The sequence below is a fragment of the Entelurus aequoreus genome, linkage group LG07, assembly GCF_033978785.1.
Source record: "Entelurus aequoreus isolate RoL-2023_Sb linkage group LG07, RoL_Eaeq_v1.1, whole genome shotgun sequence".
NCBI lineage: Eukaryota > Metazoa > Chordata > Actinopteri > Syngnathiformes > Syngnathidae > Entelurus > Entelurus aequoreus.
Genome location: NC_084737.1, coordinates 17776516 through 17801177, shown reverse-complemented (window position 1 = coordinate 17801177; position 24662 = coordinate 17776516). Strand labels below are relative to the sequence as shown.

Here is a 24662-nt window from a genome sequence, read left to right as displayed (position 1 = left end):
GAAAGTATGAGAATGTGTGAGCTGCTGCCTCACCTTCTTGACGTACTGTATATAATCATCTCATATTTACACAAAGAGACATATTTTCTGTCGTCTTCATGTCCCTCCATCTCTGTCGCGTTATTTGATTGAATGACGGAACATGAAACTGGTGGCGCTCCTTTTAATGAGCCCACGCTCCGAGTCTTGCAAACAGAGGCTTGATTGTTTTAGTAGCGAAACAAAAACAATACAACTTTTCTCGTGCGGGGAAAACGAGCTGGTGCTTACTATTTATCTGTTAAATATAAACTACTGGTATCATACGTGTCGACACTGTATCTGCTGATGTGAAGGAAAAAGTCTGATACCGATATTAATGTCAAAATGTCAAATATAATCGGTCGCTCTCGAGTGTGTATGTCATATTGTAATGAAGAAGCACACCTGGACATGGTGTGAGATCCTCCTAGTAGATGATATCTGCTGTCCAGCGCCAATCCATCATCTCCGTCATGTCCCCAAGTCAGCACACGTAAGGAAAGGTCCTGAGACGCCGTTACTACACGGAAACTATCCTGGAGTTTGACAACACATTGATCATGTTCATAAACATACATCGTTCATATATGTGTGTGTGTATATATATATATATATATATATATATATATATATATATATATATATATATATATATATATATATATATATATATATATATATATATATATATATATATATATATATATATGTATATGTGTGTGTATATATATATATATGTGTATATATATAGACATACATACATATACATATATGTGTATATATACAGTATATACATACATATATATGTATATACAGTATACATATATCCATACATACAAAACATACATACATATATGTATACTGTATATATATACATATACATACATAGTATATATACATATATACGTATTTATATACATATATACATACATATATATATATATATATATATATATATATATATATACATACATATATATACTATACATATGTATATATATATGTGTATATATACATACATGTATATATAATATATACAGTCAAGGTTTTTGTGGTTTATCCGTTATGAAGAGCAGAGAAACCTGCGAAACAGGCTTGTATGCATGAAATAGCCTCTGTGTTTTTTCCTGACCTAACGTAAATATATAATATATATATATATGCATAAATATATATATATATACACATTAACAAAATATATACATATATATATATATATACATACATGTATATATATACATATATAGAAATAAATATATACATACATATATATGTATTATGTATATATACATACATATATACTATATATGTATAAAATATATATGCATATATATGTATACATATATGTATATATATATTAATACATACATATATGTATACATATACATATATACACACACATACATATATATATATATATATATATACATACAAATATATATGTATTAAATACACATATATATACACACACACATATGTATTATATATATACACACATATATACACATATATATATATATATATATATATATATATATATATATATATATATATATATATATATATATATATATATATATATATATATATATATATATATATATATATATACATATCAATCATGGGGTTGAGGGGGTCTTACCACACACATGGACGTGATGGTCTTCATGTGTTCTTCATAGCTGGCGATCAAGTCACCTTTGAGAGAGTACACCCACATTCGATGCTCAGCCGCCATCACCAGGACGCTGCTGTCCTTCGCCTCAAGGAGAATGTTGGAGGACGCGGTGTGTAGTTTCAGTGGGAAGGACGCCACCTGCTCAACTCCAGAGAAAATACTTTTTTTAAAAAACGCTTTCAATTCTGACTTCTGTATTTAAGTTAAAAATCAATAGAAGTGCATTTTAATGTTAAAGTCTTTACAGTCATGCTGCGCCGTGTGACGGTGTAAAAACAAAAACTTGGAGCGTAGTTTTTGTCTGGCGCTTAATTGTGAAAAATAAACTACATCTCCCAAAATCCTCCGCGCAGTGCGGGCGTGGCAAAGAGGGGGCGTGGAACTCCGTAAGAAAAAAACGACGTGTGTTCGTAGTCGATGAGAGGAATTGTTTTTCTGGACGTTTCCTGAAAATTTCATCAAAATCCGTCCATAACTGTTTGAGTAATGTTACAAACAACTGTTGAAAACACAACTTCTTTGGCGGAGGTAAGAAAGTCTGCCTTCTGCAAAGCAAAGCGCACCACTTTCGTCTCAAGTGTTTTTCCCAAAACAAAACAAAATAAATACATTTAATAATGTATAAAAGTAAAAAGTAGTCATCCAAATAATTACTTTATAAGGAGTATTTATTTAGTTTTTAATATCAGAATTTGTTTTCACTATTTATTGAAAGTAAATACTGAATAACTGGTAAATAACTTCAGATTTTTTAGTAGTTTCTTTTTTAAGAATACAAGCACACCAAACATAGAATACTCTAAGGCTGCAACTAACAACTAATTTGATAATTCATTAATCTGTCGATTATTACTTCAATTAATCGATTAATAATCGGATAAAAGAAAAAAACTACATTTCTATCCTTTCCAGTATTTTATTGAAAAAAAACAGCATACTGGCACCATACTTATTTTGATTATTGTTTATCAGCTGTTTGTAAATGTTGCAGTTTATAAAAAAGAAAAAGAAAAAAGAAAACATTTAAAAAAGTAGCCTCTGTGCATGCCCATAGCTTAGATCCAACGAATCGATGACTAAATTAATCGCCAACTATTTTTATAATCGATTTAATCGATTAGTTGTTGCAGCCCTAGTATACTATACTACAATATGTACCACAAAATATGCATATTTTACAGTCACTTATGACATAATAACATGGCTAATGTTAGCAAATGCTATTTTAACGATAAAAACAGCAACAAGTTCGCGCAAAATGCTTTTTCTCTATTTGGAAGTGGATTTTTTTTCGGCTGAAAAATGAGCATTTCTACTGATACACACAATGATATAAATGTTCTTTTTCATACTTTGTAAGGAGTGTTCTGAAAATTAATAATTAATTATACCGGTAGTTACTCGTTAATTTACCAAAAAAAAAAAAAGGTATTAGATCACTAAAGGAATTACTCATTAATGAGAGAGAAAGTAATTAATGCTTTACTTCAAAAGAAAAAAAGAAAATCTTCAAATGTCTGGCATATGCAGTTGAGAGACGTTTCATGAGAGCAGAGTGTGTGCGCCTTTAAAAGGCGGTGCCTGTTGCCAAGTGACATCAGCGAGAGCGCTCTCCGAGCAGCATTATAGCTCAGCGGTGTGTGTTAGCTTAGCAGCGTCATAGACGGCAGCTCTGTTGAATCTCTTCCCTGGATTGTGTTAGCGCTAGCTAATAAAGATAATGAATGTGCTTCCATGGCTGTAGTCTGCTTGTCCACACACTGGGTATTGTAGGAGCGGCAAGCTTGTCACTTCAATCATTGATTTGTTGTTCATTATTCCCTCGTAGTAGTAGTAGTGAGTGTGTGTGTATTACACGTTGTTTGCTGTGGGATGTTGCCTTCTTCTATTTGCTATCAAATAAAAGTAGTAAAAGTAAAAGTAGTGTTTGTTGGTCACAAAAGTACTCAAGTAAAATTATTTTGCGAAGGTGTCCACTGTTCACAACATGTCCCTGCTCACCTTGGACCTGAGACTTGTACTTGGACTTGTGGAGGCAGACTTGGAAGACGGAGAGGACTGTGGAGTTGCCGCCAGGCGGGCGGTGGATTGTGGCCAGCCTGGCAGACTGGCCGGGCATGAAAACGGCAGCCTGGCATCTGGAGACTGGCACCAGGTGGCACAGAGGGTCTTGGTCCTCACTCGGGGACATCAGACTCTCTGCGTAGACCACCTGGAAACAAAACGTACACGGAACATCACAGATGTGGATGTTTCCACAGGTGTCCACTCATGCAGCATGGTATTGTTTGGAATGTGCGGCCATCTTGAGTTTTCCATGCATTCTCGCGGTTGATTGGGTTCTAATAATATCAATAAGTGATGAATTTATCAAACAGGCATGATGGCCTAATAATAATTATGATAATAATACAAAATAAATAAATAACGAGAACATTGCTCCAAAGTGCGGCCGGGGGACCTTTTAATTTTTGAACGGCTCGCGGCACATCCTAATATGATATATATTATAATATTACGAAAAACAAACATAAAAAACTGTTATTGCTCAAAAATATAATAATGAATCGCAATCAAAGTTGTTATGAATTATTCACATATTCATGGCTACAATTACTTTATATCAAATATTACTCTTTAAAAATATAATATATTTTGGTAATAATAATACAAGAAAAAGGGCATAAAACAAACAAAAAGAAACAAAAAAAAAACAAAAACCGAGAATCGATGGATAGACCTGAAGTTGATCTAGAAATATAAGTGTTGAAAGTAAAAAAATATAAAGTATTACCTATTTTTTACACTTTTATGAGTGGGGACCCTTTTGGGTCCCTGAGAATTTTAGTGGGATTTTGTTGAAACAGTCATTGCTCAAAAATAATAAGGAATCAAAATCAATGTTAATATGAATTATTGATCTATAAAAAGCTGCAATTACTTCACATCAAATATTACACTTAAAAATATTTTTTGAGGGAACATTTTGCCTTTTTGTTTTTTTTTGCCATAAAAAACAGACTAAAACGGAATAAAACATACAGAAAAAAGTCAATAGTTTATATTGACGGAATGATCTGAAGTTGATCTACAGATCAGTCAAACAACTGGCGTGTAATAAGTACAATACTTACAGTAGAAACACTTTGTAGGACTCAACAAAAGACAAGATTTAATGGTAAAGACTACTTCCTGACTACGGCAACACACCCAGGACAAACTGAAAATAATGCATACTTGCAAATGACACTCAGAAGAAAACTAAATATAACAAGTTATTATCACTCACTCTTAAATGAGAATACAATACATATATTTCCACATCCGAGTGTGTACAACATGAGAATAAAATACATATATTTCCACATCTAAGTGTGTACAACATGAGAATAAAATACATATATTTCCACATCTGAGTGTGTACAACATGAGAATAAAATATATATGTTTCCACATCTAAGTGTGTACAACATAAGAATAAAATACATATATTTCCACATCCGAGTGTGTACAACATGAGCATAAAATAAATATGTTTCCACATCTAAGTGTGTACAACACGAGAATAAAATTAATATATTTCCACATCTGAGTGTGTACCACATGATAATAAAATAAATGTTTCCACATCTGAGTGTGTACAACATGAGAATAAAATAAATATATTTCCACATCTGAGTGTGTACAACATGAGAATAAAATAAATATATTTCCACATCTAAGTGTGTACAACATGAGAATAAAATACATATATGTTTCCACATCTGAGTGTGTACAACATGAGAATAAAATAAATATGTTTCCACATCTAAGTGTGTACAACATGAGAATAAAATAAATATATTTCCACATCTGAGTGTGTACAACATGAGAATAAAATAAATATATTTCCACATCTGAGTGTGTACAACATGAGAATAAAATAAATATATTTCCACATCTAAGTGTGTACAACATGAGAATAAAATAAATATATTTCCACATCTAAGTGTGTACAACATGAGAATAAAATAAATATATTTCCACATCTGAGTGTGTACAACATGAGAATAAAATAAATATATTTCCACATCTAAGTGTGTACAACATGAGAATAAAATATATATGTTTCCACATCTAAGTGTGTACAACTTGAGAATAAAATAAATATATTTCCACATCTAAGTGAGTGACAACATGGGAATAAAATAAATATATTTCCACATCTAAGTGTGTGACAACATGGGAATAAAATACATATATTTCCACATGATGACATACCTTTGGACTAAAGTCAAGGTGGTCTTTGTGTCCAGCCATGATCCAGTTCTTGTCAGGTGATATCAGGACTATGTTGACCTTGAAAGTGTCTGATATCATCAAAGTGGACCTCTGACTCAGACTGGGTGCACTTAGTGTGACCAAGTTACCCTGATTGGTTCCCACCTGCATGGAGATATGAAGATGGATAATGTTGGATGTCACACAGAGATAGAAGATTGATAATGTTGGATGTCACACGGAGATATGAAGACGGATAATGCTGGATCTAACATTGAAATATGAAGATGGATAATGTTGGACGTCACAGAGAGATATGAAGATGGATAATGTTGGATGTCACACGGAGATATGAAGATGGATAATGTTGGATGTCACACAGATATTAGGATGGATAATGTTGGATGCCACACAGCGATATGAAGATGGATATGTTGGATGTCACACAGAGATATGAAGATGGATATGTTGGATGTCACACGGAGATATGAAGATGGATATGTTGGATGTCACACGGAGATATGAAGATGGATATGTTGGATGTCACACAGAGATATGAAGATGGATATGTTGGATGTCACACAGAGATATGAAGATGGATATGTTGGATGTCACACGGAGATATGAAGATGGATATGTTGGATGTCACACAGAGATATGAAGATGGATATGTTGGATGTCACACAGAGATATGAAGATGGATATGTTGGATGTCACACAGAGATATGAAGATGGATATGTTGGATGTCACACAGAGATATGAAGATGGATATGTTGGATGTCACACAGAGATATGAAGATGGATATGTTGGATGTCACACAGAGATATGAAGATGGATATGTTGGATGTCACACAGAGATATGAAGATGGATATGTTGGATGTCACACAGAGATATGAAGATGGATATGTTGGATGTCACACAGAGATATGAAGATGGATATGTTGGATGTCACACAGAGATATGAAGATGGATATGTTGGATGTCACACAGAGATATGAAGATGGATATGTTGGATGTCACACAGAGATATGAAGATGGATATGTTGGATGTCACACAGAGATATGAAGATGGATATGTTGGATGTCACACAGAGATATGAAGATGGATATGTTGGATGTCACACAGAGATATGAAGATGGATATGTTGGATGTCACACAGAGATATGAAGATGGATATTGCTGGATGTCACACGGAGATATGAAGATAGATAGATAGATAGATAGATAGATAGATAGATAGATAGATAGATAGATAGATAGATAGATAGATAGATAGATAGATAGATAGATAGATAGATAGATAGATAGATAGATAGATAGATAGATAGATAGATAGATAGATAGATAGATAGATAGCTCCAATGATTCTGCGGCAGTTTGGAGAGGTCTAAGGGCCCTTACGAACTATAAGCCCTAAACCCCCCAGGCCCTGAATGACCGGACTCTCGCGCAGGGCCTCAACACACATTACTGTCGTCATGAACGGCCTTCAGCTCATCGAAGCCATGTTCCCCCCACCATCACCTTCCCCACCAATGCCAGCACTTCATTAAAGGAGTTAAAGGACTCAAAGGACTCCAAGGACATCACAGGACTGTAAAGGCCCTCTCCATCAAAGAAGAGGATGTACGCCGGCAGTTCTTGAAGCTGAATACGCGGAAGGCCCCCGGGCCGGATGGTGTCTCCCCCTCCACTCTCAGACACTGTGCGGACCAGCTGGCTCCTGTCTTCACTGACATTTTTAACACCTCTCTGGAGCTATGCCGCGTGCCGTCCTGCTTTAAGACCTCCACCATTGTCCCTGTCCCCAAGAAAGCACGGATCCCAGGACTAAATGACTACAGGCCGGTCGCGCTGACGTCTGTGGTCATGAAGTCCTTTGAGCGCTTGGTCCTGCCCCACCTCAAGGACATCACCGCCCCCCTCCTGGACCCACTGCAGTTCGCCTATAGAGCCAACAGGTTTGGGGATGATGCAGTGAACCTGGCCCTCCACTTCATCCTGGAGCATCTGGACTCCCCAGGAACCTACGCTAGGATCCTGTTTGTGGACTTCAGCTCTCCCTTCAACACCATCCTCCCTGGACTGCTACGAGACAAGCTCTACCAGCTCAGCGTGCCCGACTCCCTCTGCAGTTGGATCAATGACTTCCTGACAGACCGAAGACAGCACGTGCGGCCGGGGAAGATTGTCTCGGACAGTCGAACCACGAACACTGGTACTCCTCAGGGCTGTGTACTCTCCCCCTGTATACAAACTGCTGCACCTCCAGTCACCAGTCCGTAAAACTGCTCAAGTTTGCGGATGACACCACCCTCATCGGGCTCATCTCGAATGGCGATGAGTCCGCCTACAGGAGAGAGGTGGACCGGCTGACGTCCTGGTGCAGCCTCAACAACCTGGAGCTGAACGCCCAGAAAACAGTGGAGATGATCATGGACTTCAGGAAAGTCACAGCCCCACCATCCCCCCTCACCCTGATTGACTCTTCCACCCCCGTCCCCATTCTGGACTCCTTCCGTTTCTTGGGCACCACCATCACCCAGGACCTCAAGTGGGAGCCGACCATCAGCTCCCTCATCAAGAAGGCCCAGCAGAGAATGTACTTCCTGCGGCAGCTGAGGAAACTTAAGGTGCCAACCGAGATGCTGGTGCAGTTTTACTCAGCCATCATAGAGTCCATCCCGACCTCCTCCATCACCGTGTGGTTCCCCGGCGCCACAGTCCAGGATAAGCATAGACTGCAGCGCATCGTACATGCTGCTGAGAAGGTGATTGGCTGCAAGCTCCCATCCCTCCAGGACTTGTTCTCCTCCAGGACCAGGAGGCGTGTGGGTCGGATCACAGCTGACTCTTCTCACCCTGGACACAAACTATTCTACCCTCTCCCCTCAGGCAGGAGACTACGCTCCATCCAGACCCACACCTCCCGCCACCTGAACAGTTTTTTCCCCTCGGCCATCAGGCAAATGAACAATAACTCCTAGCAGTAGCTCCTTGAATTCCTTCTAAGTCTATGACATGATCTGATAGCTCAGTTACCGCTCTTTTTATTACCAAATATGTGTTAAATGTGTTATATGTTGCACGTTTGCACCAAGAAAAATTCCTAGTTTGTGAACCCGTTCTCAAACAATGGCAATAAAACTATTCTGATTCTGATAATGTTGGATGTCACATAGAGATATGAAGATAGATAATGTTGGATGTCACACGTAGATATAAAGATGGATAATGTTGGATGTCACACGGAGATATGAAGATGGATAATATTGGATGTCACACAGCTATTAGGATGGATAATGTTGGATGCCACCCAGAGATTTGAAGATGGATATGTTGGATGTCACAAAGAGATATGAACATGGATATTGTTGGATGTCACACGGAGATATTAAGATGGATAATGTTGGATGTCACACGGAGATATGAAGATAGATAATGTTGGATGTCACACGGAGATATGAAGATGGATAATGTTGGATGTCACACGGAGATATGAAGATGGATAATATTGGATGTCACACAGCTATTAGGATGGATAATGTTGGATGCCACCCAGAGATTTGAAGATGGATATGTTGGATGTCACAAAGAGATATGAACATGGATATTGTTGGATGTCACACGGAGATATTAAGATGGATAATGTTGGATGTCACACGGAGATATGAAGATGGATAATGTTGGACGTAACACGGAGATATGAAGATGGATAATGTTGGATGTCACACAGATATTAGGATGATTAATGTTGGATGCCACACGGAGATATGAAGATGGATAATGTTGGATGTCACACAGAGATATGAAGATGGATAATGTTGGATTTCACACAGATATTAGGATGGATAATGTCGGATGCCACACGGAGATATGAAGATGGATAATGTTGGATGTCACACAGAGATTTGAAGATGGATAATGTTGGTTGTCACATGGAGATATGAAGATGGATAATGTTGGTTGTCACATGGAGATATGAAGATGGATAATGTTGGTTGTCACATGGAGATATGAAGATGGATAATGTTGGTTGTCACATGGAGATATGAAGATGGATAATGTTGGATGTCACATGGAGATATGAAGATGGATAATGTTGGATTTCACACAGATATTAGGATGGATAATGTCGGATGCCACACGGAGATATGAAGATGGATAATGTTGGATGTCACACAGAGATATGAAGATGGATAATGTTGGTTGTCACATGGAGATATGAAGATGGATAATGTTGGATGTCACACAGAGATATGAAGATGGATAATGTTGGACGTCACACACAGAGATATGAAGATGGATAATGTTGGATGTCACATGGAGATATGAAGATGGATAATGTTGGATGTCACATGGAGATATGAAGATGGATAATGTTGGACGTCACACACAGAGATATGAAGATGGATAATGTTGGATGTCACATGGAGATATGAAGATGGATAATGTTGGATGTCACACACAGAGATATGAAGATGGATAATGTTGGACGTCACACACAGAGATATGAAGATGGATAATGTTGGACGTCACACACAGAGATATGAAGATGGATAATGTTGGATGTCACACTGAGATATTAAGATGGATAATGTTGGATGTCACACGGAGATATGAAGATGGATAATGTTGGATGTCACACGGAGATATGAAAATAGATAATGTTGGATGTCACACGGAGATATGAAAATAGATAATGTTGGATGTCACACGGAGATATGAAGATAGATAATGTTGGATGTCACACGGAGATATGAAGATAGATAATGTTGGATGTCACACGGAGATATGAAGATGGATAATGTTGGATGTCACACAGAGATATGAAGATGGATATTGTTGGATGTCACACGGAGGTATGAAGATGGATAATGTTGGATGTCACACAGAGATATGAAGATGGATATTGTTGGATGTCACACGGAGGTATGAAGATGGATAATGTTGGATGTCACACACCGAGAGACTGGATATGAAGATGGATAATGTTGGATGTCACATGTAGATATGAATGATGTTGGATGTCACACACAGAGAGACTGGATATGAAGATGGTTAATGTTGGATGTCACATGGAGATATGAATGATGTTGGATGTCACACACAGAGAGACTGGATATGAAGATGGTTAATGTTGGATGTCACATGGAGATATGAATGATGTTGGATGTCACATGGAAAGATGGATAATGTTGGATGTCTCTCACACACAGAGACCAGATATGAAGATGGATTATGGTGGATGTCACATGGAAAGATGGATAATGTTGGATGTCACATGCAGAGAGACCAGATATGAAGATGGATAATGTTGGATGTCACATTGAGATGTGAATAATGTTGGATGTCATCATGGAAAGATGGACAATGTAGGATGTCTCACACACGCACGCACTAACGCACACACACACACACATACAGACCAGATAGCAAGATGGATAATGTTGGATGTCACATGGAAAGATGGATAATGTTGGATGTCACATAGAAAGATGGATAATGTTTGATGTCACACACAGAGAGACCAGGGAGGACACTCACGGAGAGGAACCAGATGGATAATGTTGGAAGTCACATGGAAAGATGGATAATGTTGGATGTCACATGGAAAGATGGATAATGTTGGATGTCACACACAGAGAGACCAGGGAGGACACTCACGGACAGGAACCAGATGGATAATGTTGGAAGTCACATAGAGATATAATGTTGGATGTCGCACACACACACACACACACACACACACACACACACACACACACACACACACACACACACACACACACACACACACACACACACACACACACACACACACACACACACACACACACACACACACACACACGGAGACTCACGGAGAGGAAGCAGTCCTGGTCCTTGTTAAAGAGCAGCAGTGTGCAGTGTGTAGAAGCAGTGTGATGGAGCGCCACCTCCTGGCCAGTGAGCGCCTGCCACACCTTGATGTCACCTGAGGAGTCTGCAGTCGCCACAAAGTCTCCTCGCTCGTCCTTCGTCACGCAGGTCAAAGGTCGCTGCTGCTGGCCACACCACAGCTGCTCGCCCTGACAGGAAACACATGTCCTTTAAGACCAGGTCTTCATTGCAGATGATTGACACAACTGATACTGCCAGGCAGGTTTTTCAGGGCCGATACTGATACTGATTATTATTAGTCGTCAATATGGGGCAGTGACATCGCACATCATTCGTTAATATGTGGCGGTGATATTGCACATCATTCGTTAATATGGGGCGGTGATATCACACACCATTCGTTAATATGGGGCGGTGATATCACACACCATTCGTTAATATGGGGCGGTGATATCGCACATCATTTGTTAATATGAGGCTGTGATATCGCACATCATTTGTTAATATGGGGAGGTGATATCGCACATCATTAGTTAATATGGGGGCGGTGATATTGCACACAATTCGTTAATATGGGGCGGTGATTTCGCACATCATTTGTTAATATGGGGCAGTGATATCACACATCATTCGTTAATATGGGGCGGTGATATCGCACATCATTAGTTAATATTGTGTGGTGATATTGCACATCATTTGTTTAAATGGGGCGGTGATATTGCACATAATTAGTTAATATGGTGTGGTGATATTGCACATCATTTGTTAATATGGGGCGGTGATATTGCACATCATTCGTTAATATGGGGCAGTGGCATCACACATCATTTATTAATATGGGGCGGTGATATCGCACATCATTCACTATTAAGGGGCGGTGATATCACACATCATTTGTTAATATGAGTCTGTGATATCGCACATCATTCGTTAATATGGGGAGGTGATATCGCACATCATTAGTTAATATGGGGCGGTGATATCGCACACCATTTGTTAATATGGGGCGGTGATATCGCACATCATTTGTTAATATGAGGCTGAGATATCACACATCATTTGTTAATATGGGGAGGTGATATCGCACATCATTAGTTAATATGGGGCGGTGATATCGCACACTATTCGTTAACATGGGGCTGTGATATCGCACATCATTTGTTAATATGGGGCAGTGATATCGCACATCATTCGTTAATATGTGGCGGTGATATCGCACATCATACGTTAATATAGGACGGTGATATCGCACATCATTAGTTAATATGGGGCGGTGATATCGCACATCATTAGTTAATATAGGGCAATTATATCGCACATCATTAGTTAATATGGGGCGGTGATATCGCACATCATTAGTTAATATATGGTGGTGATATCGCACATTGTTAGTTAATATGTGGCCGTGATATCGCACATCACTAGTTAATATGGGGCTGTAATATCGCACATAATTCGTTAATATGAGGCGGTGATATCGCACATCGTTCGTTAATATGGGGTGGTGATATCGCTCATTGTTAGTTAATATGTGGCCGTGATATCGCACATCACAAGTTAATATGGGGCTGTAATATCGCACATCATTCGTTAATATGAGGCGGTGATATCGCACATCGTTCGTTAATATGGGGCGGTGATATCGCAGATCATATGTTAACATGGGGCAATGATATCGCACATCATTCGTTAATATGTGGTGGTGATATCGCAAATCATTCGTTAATATGGGGCAGTGATATCGCACATCATTAGTTAATACGGGGCTTTGATACTGCACATCATTAGTTAATATGGTGTGGTGATATCGCACATTATTCGTTTATATGGGGCGGAGATATCGTACATCATTCGTTAATATGGGGCGGTGGTATCACACATCATTCATTAATATGGGGCGGTGATATCGCACATCATTAGTTAATATGAGGCTGCAATATGGCACATCATTAGTTAATATGGGGCGGTGATACCGCACATCATTTGTTAATATTGGGCGGTAATATCGCACATCATTAGTTAATATGGGGCGGTGATATAACACACGATTTGTTAATATGGGGCGGCGATATCGCACATCATACGTTAATATGTGGCGGTGATATAGCACACGATTAGTTAATATGGGGCGGTGATATCGCACACTATTCGTTAATATGGGGCTGTGATATCGCACATCATTCGTTGATATGGGGCAGTGATATCGCACATCATTCGTTAATATGTGGCGGTGATATCGCACATCATTAGTTAATATGTGGTGGTGATATCACACATCATTAGTTAATATATGGCGGAGATATCGCACATCATACGTTAATATAGGACGGTGATATCGCACATCATTAGTTAATATGGGGCGGTGATATCGCACATCATTAGTTAATATGGGATAATTATATCGCACATCATTAGTTAATATGGGGCGGTGATATCGCACATCATTAGTTAATATATGGTGGTGATATCGCACATTGTTAGTTAATATGTGGCCGTGATATCGCACATCACTAGTTAATATGGGGCTGTAATATCGCACATAATTCGTTAATATGAAGCGGTGATATCGCACATCGTTCGTTAATATGGGGTGGTGATATCGCACATCGTTAGTTAATATGTGGCCGTGATATCGCACATCACAAGTTAATATGGGGCTGTAATATCGCACATCATTCGTTAATATGAGGCGGTGATATCGCACATTGTTCGTTAATATGGGGCGGTGATATCGCAGATCATATGTTAATATGGGGCAATGATATCGCACATCATTCGTTAATATGTGGTGGTGATATCGCAAATCATTCGTTAATATGGGGCAGTGATATCGCACATCATTAGTTAATACGGGGCTTTGATACTGCACATCAATAGTTAATATGGTGTGGTGATATCGCACATTATTCGTTTATATGGGGCGGAGATATCGTACATCATTCGTTAATATGGGGCGGTGGTATCACACATCATTCATTAATATGGGGCGGTGATATCGCACATCATTAGTTAATATGAGGCTGCAATAAGGCACATCATTAGTTAATATGGGGCGGTGATACCGCACATAATTTGTTAATATTGGGCGGTAATATCGCACATCATTAGTTAATATGGGGCGGTGATATAACACACGATTAGTTAATATGGGGCGGCGATATCGCACATCATACGTTAATACGTGGCGGTGATATAGCACACGATTAGTTAATATGGGGCGGTGATATCGCACACTATTCGTTAATATGGGGCTGTGATATCGCACATCATTCGTTAATATGGGGCAGTGATATCGCACATCATTCGTTAATATGTGGCGGTGATATCGCACATCATTAGTTAATATGTGGTGGTGATATCACACATCATTAGTTAATATATGGCGGAGATATCGCACATCATACGTTAATATAGGACGGTGATATCGCACATCATTAGTTAATATGGGGCGGTGATATCGCACATCATTAGTTAATATGGGACAATTATATCGCACATCATTAGTTAATATGGGGCGGTGATATCGCACATCATTAGTTAATATATGGTGGTGATATCGCACATTGTTAGTTAATATGTGGCCGTGATATCGCACATCACTAGTTAATATGGGGCTGTAATATCGCACATAATTCGTTAATATGAGGCGGTGATATCGCACATCGTTCGTTAATATGGGGTGGTGATATCGCACATCGTTAGTTAATATGTGGCCGTGATATCGCACATCACAAGTTAATATGGGGCTGTAATATCGCACATCATTCGTTAATATGAGGCGGTGATATCGCACATCGTTCGTTAATATGGGGCGGTGATATCGCAGATCATATGTTAATATGGGGCAATGATATCGCACATCATTCGTTAATATGTGGTGGTGATATCGCAAATCATTCGTTAATATGGGGCAGTGATATCGCACATCATTAGTTAATACGGGGCTTTGATACTGCACATCATTAGTTAATATGGTGTGGTGATATCGCACATTATTCGTTAATATGGGGCGGAGATATCGTACATCATTCGTTAATATGGGGCGGTGGTATCACACATCATTCATTAATATGGGGCGGTGATATCGCACATCATTAGTTAATATGAGGCTGCAATACGGCACATCATTAGTTAATATGGGGCGGTGATACCGCACATCATTTGTTAATATTGGGCGGTAATATCGCACATCATTAGTTAATATGGGGCGGTGATATAACACACGATTAGTTAATATGGGGCGGCGATATCGCACATCATACGTTAATATGTGGCGGTGATATAGCACACGATTAGTTAATATGGGGCGGTAATATCGCACATCATTCACTATTATGGGGCGGTGATATCGCACATAATTTGTTAATAAGAGGCTGCGATATCGCACATAATTTGTTAATATGAGGCTGCGATATCGCACATCATTAGTTAATATGGGGCGGTGATATCGCACATAATCCGTTAATAGAGAGTAATAACGTGACAACTGAAGTGTATTTGTATTATTTAGAAGAAATGTTTACTGACAGTATGGACGTTCCAAGCTCGGACCGAACCGTCAGTGGCAGCACTGCAGACCGTGGAAGATGTGCTCCATGGGTCGGGACTTCCGGGTGAGTTCACCTGCAGGTAGACCACGCCCACTATGCTCCCTGACGGACGACAGTTTCATCGAAGGAACACAAAGTTGCCGCAACGGTTGACCGTCTCAAAAAGGCGGGAGAAGCCTGTTTGAGAGCGGACTCACCTGTGTGACCCCGGAGACTTTTACAGGTGTAGCCTCCACTCCGTCCGTCCTTCATCTCCTTCTCCAAGCAGGACCGTCGCAGGAAGTATTTCTTCCAGGAGCGGTTGACGTGCGAGCTGGACAACACCACCTGGCTGCAGAACAACCATCGCTGCAGACACAACCTCCTGCCAGGTGAGGAGAACATCCGGGTTACAGCCGGAAGGAAGCCCGCAGAAGAAGAAGACGACATACCTCCATAACCACTGAGTCTCAGCAGCATCCTGCCAGTCCTACAAAACATCACACGTCATGTCGTCGTCGTCGTTGTTCTTGTTGTTCGGAGCTACTTCGGCATTCCGCCTGCTGCTTACCTTACAAACTCCGGACGCGCTGATTAAGTCCTCCACGGGGAGGAAAGTGAAAATGTGAAGGAGACAGTCACTGATTAACGTCTGGGGGTTCATGCCGAACTTCCGCCGTCAGCAGCCGTCACGTACCAGCGTCTTCAAGCGTCTTGTAGATGACGCAACAACCAGGAAGTACAGGCTTGCAGGCGTGCGAACTGCCGCTAGATGTCGCCGGAGTATAGGGAAAGCGACTAGGGGGCGCTCCTTTGTTATTCTATATTATACATTGTTTATTATTATATATTATAATTTTTTATTGTTTATTATTATATATTATACATTGTTTATTATTATATATTATACATTGTTTATTGTTTATTATTATATATTATACATTGTTTATTTTTATATATTGTACATTGTTTATTGTTTATTATTATATATTACACATTGTTTATTATTATATATTATACATTGTTTATTTTTATATATTATACATTTCTTATTGTTTATTATTATATATTATACATTGTTTATTGTTTATTATTCTATATTAGACATTGTTTATTATTCTATATTAGACATTGTTTATTGTTTATTATTCTATACTAGACATTGTTTATTATTCTATATTAGACAGTGTTTATTATTCTATATTAGACATTTTTAATTCTATATTAGACATTTTTTATTGTTTATTATTCTATATTAGACATTGTTTATTATTCTATATTAGACATTGTATATTATTCTACATTAGACATTGTTAATTCTATATTAGACATTGTTTATTGTTTATTATTCTCTATTAAACATTGTTTATTATTCTATATTAGACATTGTTTATTGTTTATTATTCTATATTAGACAGTGTTTATTATTCTATATTAGACAGTGTTTATTATTCTATATTAGACATTGTTTATTGTTTATTAATTCTATGTTAGACAGTGTTTATTATTGTATATTAGACATTGTTTATTATTGTATATTAGACATTGTTTATTGTTTATTATTCTATATTAGACAGTGTTTATTATTCTACATTAGACATTGTTTATTGTTTATTATTCTATATTGGACATTGTTTATTATTCTATATTATACATTGCTTATTGTTTATTATTCTATACTAGACATTGTTTATTATTCTATATTAGACAGTGTTTATTATTCTATTATAGACATTGTTAATTCTATATTAGACATTGTTTATTGTTTATTATTCTCTATTAGACATTGTTTATTATTCTATATTAGACATTGTTTATTGTTTATTATTCTATATTAGACCGTGTTTATTATTCTACATTAGACATTGTTTATTGTTTATTATTCTATATTGGACATTGTTTATTATTCTATATTAGACATTGTTTATTATTCATATTAGACACTGTTTATTGTTTTTTATTATATATTAGACATTGTTTATTGTTTTTTATTATATATTAGACATTGTTTATTGTTTATTATTCTATATCAAACAGTGTTTATTATCTTATATTAGACATTGTTTATTATTGCATATTAGACATTGTTTATTATTCTATATTAGACAGTGTTTATTATTCATTTTAGACATTGTTTACTGTTTATTATTTTATATTAGACATTGTTTATAATTCTATATTAGACATTTTTTATTGTTTATTATTCTATAGTAGACATAGTTTATTAATCTATATTAGACATTGTTTATTATTCTATATAAGACATTGTTTATTATTCTGTATTAGACATTGTTTATCATTATATATTAGATGTTGTTTATTGTTCTATATTAAACATGTTTTATTATTCTATGTGAGATATTGTTTATTATTCTATATTAGACATAGTTTATTATTCTATATTATACATTGTTTATTATTCTATATTAGACATTGTTTATTATTCTATATTAGACATTGTTTATTGTTTATTATTCTATATTAGACATTGTTTATTATTCTGTATTAGACATTGTTTATCATTATATATTAGATGTTGTTTATTATTCTATATTAGACATCGTTTATTACTCTACATTCGACATTGTTTATTATTCTATATTAAATTATTATTATTATTATAATTATTTATTATGATTCTATATTAGACATTGTTTATGATTCTATATTAGACATGACTTATTATTCTATATTCAATAATGTTTATTATTCTATATTAGACACGGTTTATTATTCTATATTCAACATTGTTTATTATTCTATGTTAGTCATTGTTTATTGTTTCATTATTTTATATTAGACATTGTTTATTATTCTATATTTGACACTATTATTGTTTATTATTCCATCATTTTCATCATATGTATAGATCATAATCATTTTGTAGTGTCACCACAGATCCAGCAGAGGGTGCTGTGGTGAAAAAAGACATGTTGCTTGACAAAATAATTCATCAAGTTTGTTGGTGCCGTATCTCCCTGTCATTGTCTCTGCTCTGTGGGGCAGCCAGGGTAGTCCCTCTGCTCCAAGTTGCCATGGAAACAGCATAATGACTTTTTTGTTGGTTTTATTGGGCTTGGTGTGGTGTGGGAGGGGGACGGAGGGTGCACACACACAATCATTTGTGCTTCGTGTTGCTAGGCAACAACAGGAAAAATAACCCTTGCTCTGTAAAATGTTCTCATCTTGAAAAAGTTAATTCATAAAAATATGTTCTTAGTCTTGTTTGTCAACTTGTGTTGTTTGACAAGAAGCTGAGTTACAAAAATCACAGAATATGTCTGACTTAGTCGTGTTTAATACACTTTCTAACCTGCTGGAATGTTCACTTCCTCCTTGGAGAACATCCAATCACACCCTTTAAGACCTTGCCATGGTGGTCAATTTACGCCCACCCTCTTGGGGACGGATTTTTTTTCACGCCCCCCCCTTTTCGGACATAATTATTTTCACGCTCCCCTTTATTCCCCTTTATTTAGGTACAGATTATTATTCCACACCCCTCTTTGTGGGGACAGATTTTTTTTCACACTTCCCTCCCTTTGAGGACAGATTCTTTTTCACGCCCCCCTTTGGAGGACATCATTTTTTTTCACGCTCACCCTTTAGGAACAGATTTTTTTTTACGCTTCCCCTTTAGGGACATCATTTTTTCACTCCCCCTCCATTTGAGGACAGATTATTTTTCACGCCCCCCTTTGCGGACACAATTTTTTTCCACGCTCCACCTTTAAGTATGGATTTTTTGTCACACCCCCCTTTGGGGACATATAGTTTTTCATGCTCCCCCTTTAGGTACAGAGTTTTTTACGCCCCCCTTTGTGGAGAAACATTTTTTTCACTCTTCCCCTTTAGGGACATAATTTTTTCACGACCCCCCTTTGGGGACAGATTATTTTTCACGCCTCCCTTTCGGGACATCATTTTTTTACGCCCCCCTTTTTCACTCTTCCCCTTTAAAGACATCCTTTTTTCACTCCCCCTTTAGGGACGGATATTATTTTTCACGCCCCACTTTGGGGACATAATGTTTTTTCACGCTCACCCTTTAGGTACAGATTATTATTCCACACCCCTCTTTGTGGGGACAGATTTTTTTTCACGCTTCCCTCCCTTTGAGGACAGATTATTTTTCACGCCCCCCTTTGGAGGACATCATTTTTTTCACGCTCACCCTTTAGGAACAGATTGTTTTTTTACGCTTCCCCTTTAGGGACATCATTTTTTCACTCCCCCTCCATTTGAGGACAGATTATTTTTCACGCCCCCTTTTGCGGACACAATTTTTTTCCACGCTCCACCTTTAAGTATGGATTTTTTTTCACACCCCCCTTTGGGGACATATAGTTTTTCATGCTCCCCCTTTAGGTACAGAGTTTTTTACGCCCCCCTTTGTGGAGAAACATTTTTTTCACTCTTCCCCTTTAGGGACATAATTTTTTCACGACCCCTCTTTGGGGACAGATTATTTTTCACGCCTCCCTTTCGGGACATCATTTTTTTACGCCCCCCTTTTTCACTCTTCCCCTTTAAGGACATCCTTTTTTCACTCCCCCTTTAGGGACGGATATTATTTTTCACGCCCCACTTTGGGGACATAATGTTTTTTCACGCTCACCCTTTAGGTACAGATTATTATTCCACACCCCTCTTTGTGGGGACATATTTTTTTTCACACTTCCCTCCCTTTGAGGACAGATTATTTTTCACGCCCCCCTTTGGAGGACATCATTTTTTTCACGCTCACCCTTTAGGAACAGATTTTTTTTTTACGCTTCCCCTTTAGGGACATCATTTTTTCACTCCCCCTCCATTTGAGGACAGATTATTTTTCACGCCCCCCTTTGCGGACACAATTTTTTTCCACGCTCCACCTTTAAGTATGGATTTTTTTTCACACCCCCCTTTGGGGACATATAGTTTTTCATGCTCCCCCTTTAGGTACAGAGTTTTTTACGCCCCCCTTTGTGGAGAAACATTTTTTTCACTCTTCCCCTTTAGGGACATAATTTTTTCACGACCCCCCTTTGGGGACAGATTCTTTTTCACGCCCCCCTTTGGAGGACATCATTTTTTTTCACGCTCACCCTTTAGGAACAGATTTTTTTTTACGCTTCCCCTTTAGGGACATCATTTTTTCACTCCCCCTCCATTTGAGGACAGATTATTTTTCACGCCCCCCTTTGCGGACACAATTTTTTTCCACGCTCCACCTTTAAGTATGGATTTTTTGTCACACCCCCCTTTGGGGACATATAGTTTTTCATGCTCCCCCTTTAGGTACAGAGTTTTTTACGCCCCCCTTTGTGGAGAAACATTTTTTTCACTCTTCCCCTTTAGGGACATAATTTTTTCACGACCCCCCTTTGGGGACAGATTATTTTTCACGCCTCCCTTTCGGGACATCATTTTTTTACGCCCCCCTTTTTCACTCTTCCCCTTTAAAGACATCCTTTTTTCACTCCCCCTTTAGGGACGGATATTATTTTTCACGCCCCACTTTGGGGACATAATGTTTTTTCACGCTCACCCTTTAGGTACAGATTATTATTCCACACCCCTCTTTGTGGGGACAGATTTTTTTTCACGCTTCCCTCCCTTTGAGGACAGATTATTTTTCACGCCCCCCTTTGGAGGACATCATTTTTTTCACGCTCACCCTTTAGGAACAGATTTTTTTTTTACGCTTCCCCTTTAGGGACATCATTTTTTCACTCCCCCTCCATTTGAGGACAGATTATTTTTCACGCCCCCTTTTGCGGACACAATTTTTTTCCACGCTCCACCTTTAAGTATGGATTTTTTTTCACACCCCCCTTTGGGGACATATAGTTTTTCATGCTCCCCCTTTAGGTACAGAGTTTTTTACGCCCCCCTTTGTGGAGAAACATTTTTTTCACTCTTCCCCTTTAGGGACATAATTCTTTCACGACCCCCCTTTGGGGACAGATTATTTTTCACGCCTCCCTTTCGGGACATCATTTTTTTACGCCCCCCTTTTTCACTCTTCCCCTTTAAGGACATCCTTTTTTCACTCCCCCTTTAGGGACGGATATTATTTTTCACGCCCCACTTTGGGGACATAATGTTTTTTCACGCTCACCCTTTAGGTACAGATTATTATTCCACACCCCTCTTTGTGGGGACATATTTTTTTTCACACTTCCCTCCCTTTGAGGACAGATTATTTTTCACGCCCCCCTTTGGAGGACATCATTTTTTTCACGCTCACCCTTTAGGAACAGATTTTTTTTTTACGCTTCCCCTTTAGGGACATCATTTTTTCACTCCCCCTCCATTTGAGGACAGATTATTTTTCACGCCCCCCTTTGCGGACACAATTTTTTTCCACGCTCCACCTTTAAGTATGGATTTTTTTTCACACCCCCCTTTGGGGACATATAGTTTTTCATGCTCCCCCTTTAGGTACAGAGTTTTTTACGCCCCCCTTTGTGGAGAAACATTTTTTTCACTCTTCCCCTTTAGGGACATAATTTTTTCACGACCCCCCTTTGGGGACAGATTATTTTTCACGCCTCCCTTTCGGGACATCATTTTTTTACGCCCCCCTTTTTCACTCTTCCCCTTTAAGGACATCCTTTTTACACTCCCCCTTTAGGGACGGATATTATTTTTCACGCCCCACTTTGGGGACATAATGTTTTTTAACGCTCACCGTTTAGGTACAGATTATTATTCCACACCCCTCTTTGTGGGGACAGATTTTTTTTCACACTTCCCTCCCTTTGAGGACAGATTATTTTTCACGCCCCCCTTTGGAGGACATCATTTTTTTTCACGCTCACCCTTTAGGAACAGATTTTTTTTTTTACGCTTCCCCTTTAGGGACATCATTTTTTCACTCCCCCTCCATTTGAGGACAGATTATTTTTCACGCCCCCCTTTGCGGACACAATTTTTTTCCACGCTCCACCTTTAAGTATGGATTTTTTTTCACACCCCCCTTTGGGGACATATAGTTTTTCATGCTCCCCCTTTAGGTACAGAGTTTTTTACGCCCCCCTTTGTGGAGAAACATTTTTTTCACTCTTCCCCTTTAGGGACATGATTTTTTCACGACCCCCCTTTGGGGACAGATTATTTTTCACGCCTCCCTTTCGGGACATCATTTTTTTACGCCCCCTTTTTCACTCTTCCCCTTTAAGGACATCCTTTTTTCACTCCCCCTTTAGGGACGGATATTATTTTTTACGCCCCACTTTGGGGACATAATGTTTTTTCACGCTCACCCTTTAGGTACAGATTATTATTCCACACCCCTCTTTGTGGGGACATTTTTTTTTTCACACTTCCCTCCCTTTGAGGACAGATTCTTTTTCACGCCCCCCTTTGGAGGACATCATTTTTTTCACGCTCACCCTTTAGGAACAGATTTTTTTTTTTACGCTTCCCCTTTGGGGACATAATTTTTTCACTCCCCCTCCATTTGAGGACAGATTATTTTTCACGCCCCCCTTTGCGGACACAATTTTTTTCCACGCTCCACCTTTAAGTATGAATTTTTTTTCACACCCCCCTTTGGGGACATATAGTTTTTCATGCTCCCCCTTTAGGTACAGAGTTTTTTACGCCCCCCTTTGTGGAGAAACATTTTTTTCACTCTTCCCCTTTAGGGACATAATTTTTTCACGACCCCCCTTTGGGGACAGATTATTTTTCACGCCTCCCTTTTGGGACATCATTTTTTTACGCCCCCTTTTTCACTCTTCCCCTTTAAGGACATCCTTTTTTCACCCCCCCTTTAGGGACGGATATTATTTTTCACGCCCCACTTTGGGGACATAATGTTTTTTCACGCTCACCGTTTAGGTACAGATTATTATTTCACACTCCTCTTTGTGGGGACAGATTTTTTTTCACACTTCCCTCCCTTTGAGGACAGATTATTTTTCACGCCCCCCTTTGGAGGACATAATTATTTTCACGCTCACCCTTTAGGAACAGATTTTTGTTTTACGCTTCCCCTTTAGGGACATCATTTTTTCACTCCCCCTCCATTTGAGGACAGATTATTTTTCACGCCCCCCTTTGCGGACACAATTTTTTTCCACGCTCCACCTTTAAGTATGGATTTTTTTTCACACCCCCCTTTGGGGACATATAGTTTTTTACGCCCCCCTTTGTGGAGAAACATTTTTTTCACTCTTCCCCTTTAGGGACATAATTTTTTCACGACCCCCCTTTGGGGACAGATTATTTTTCACGCCTCCCTTTCGGGACATCATTTTTTTTACGCCCCCCTTTTTCACTCTTCCCCTTTAAGGAC

General features: G+C 38.4%; 1 protein-coding gene across 3 annotated transcripts in view; it reads right to left on the bottom strand.

Annotated features, from left to right (window-relative positions):
• The window catches only part of LOC133653464 (F-box/WD repeat-containing protein 12-like), a 35326-nt gene extending 18229 nt beyond the window's left edge, over positions 1-17097 (bottom strand). For 2 of the 3 annotated variants that reach the window (XM_062052757.1, XM_062052755.1), the window contains exons 1-9: positions 16947-17097; positions 16828-16865; positions 16594-16760; positions 16374-16498; positions 11828-12034; positions 5960-6124; positions 3701-3911; positions 1664-1845; positions 427-557 (exon numbers count right to left, since the gene is read on the bottom strand). In XM_062052757.1, the coding sequence (XP_061908741.1) occupies positions 427-557; positions 1664-1845; positions 3701-3911; positions 5960-6124; positions 11828-12034; positions 16374-16498; positions 16594-16760; positions 16828-16865; positions 16947-17039 (1319 nt within the window). In that variant the 5' untranslated portion in view covers positions 17040-17097. The remainder of the gene's footprint in view (positions 1-426; positions 558-1663; positions 1846-3700; positions 3912-5959; positions 6125-11827; positions 12035-16373; positions 16499-16593; positions 16761-16827; positions 16866-16946) is intronic. The other variant, XR_009826725.1, reaches the window with a different exon arrangement.
• Positions 17098-24662: the final 7565 nt, after the last annotated feature.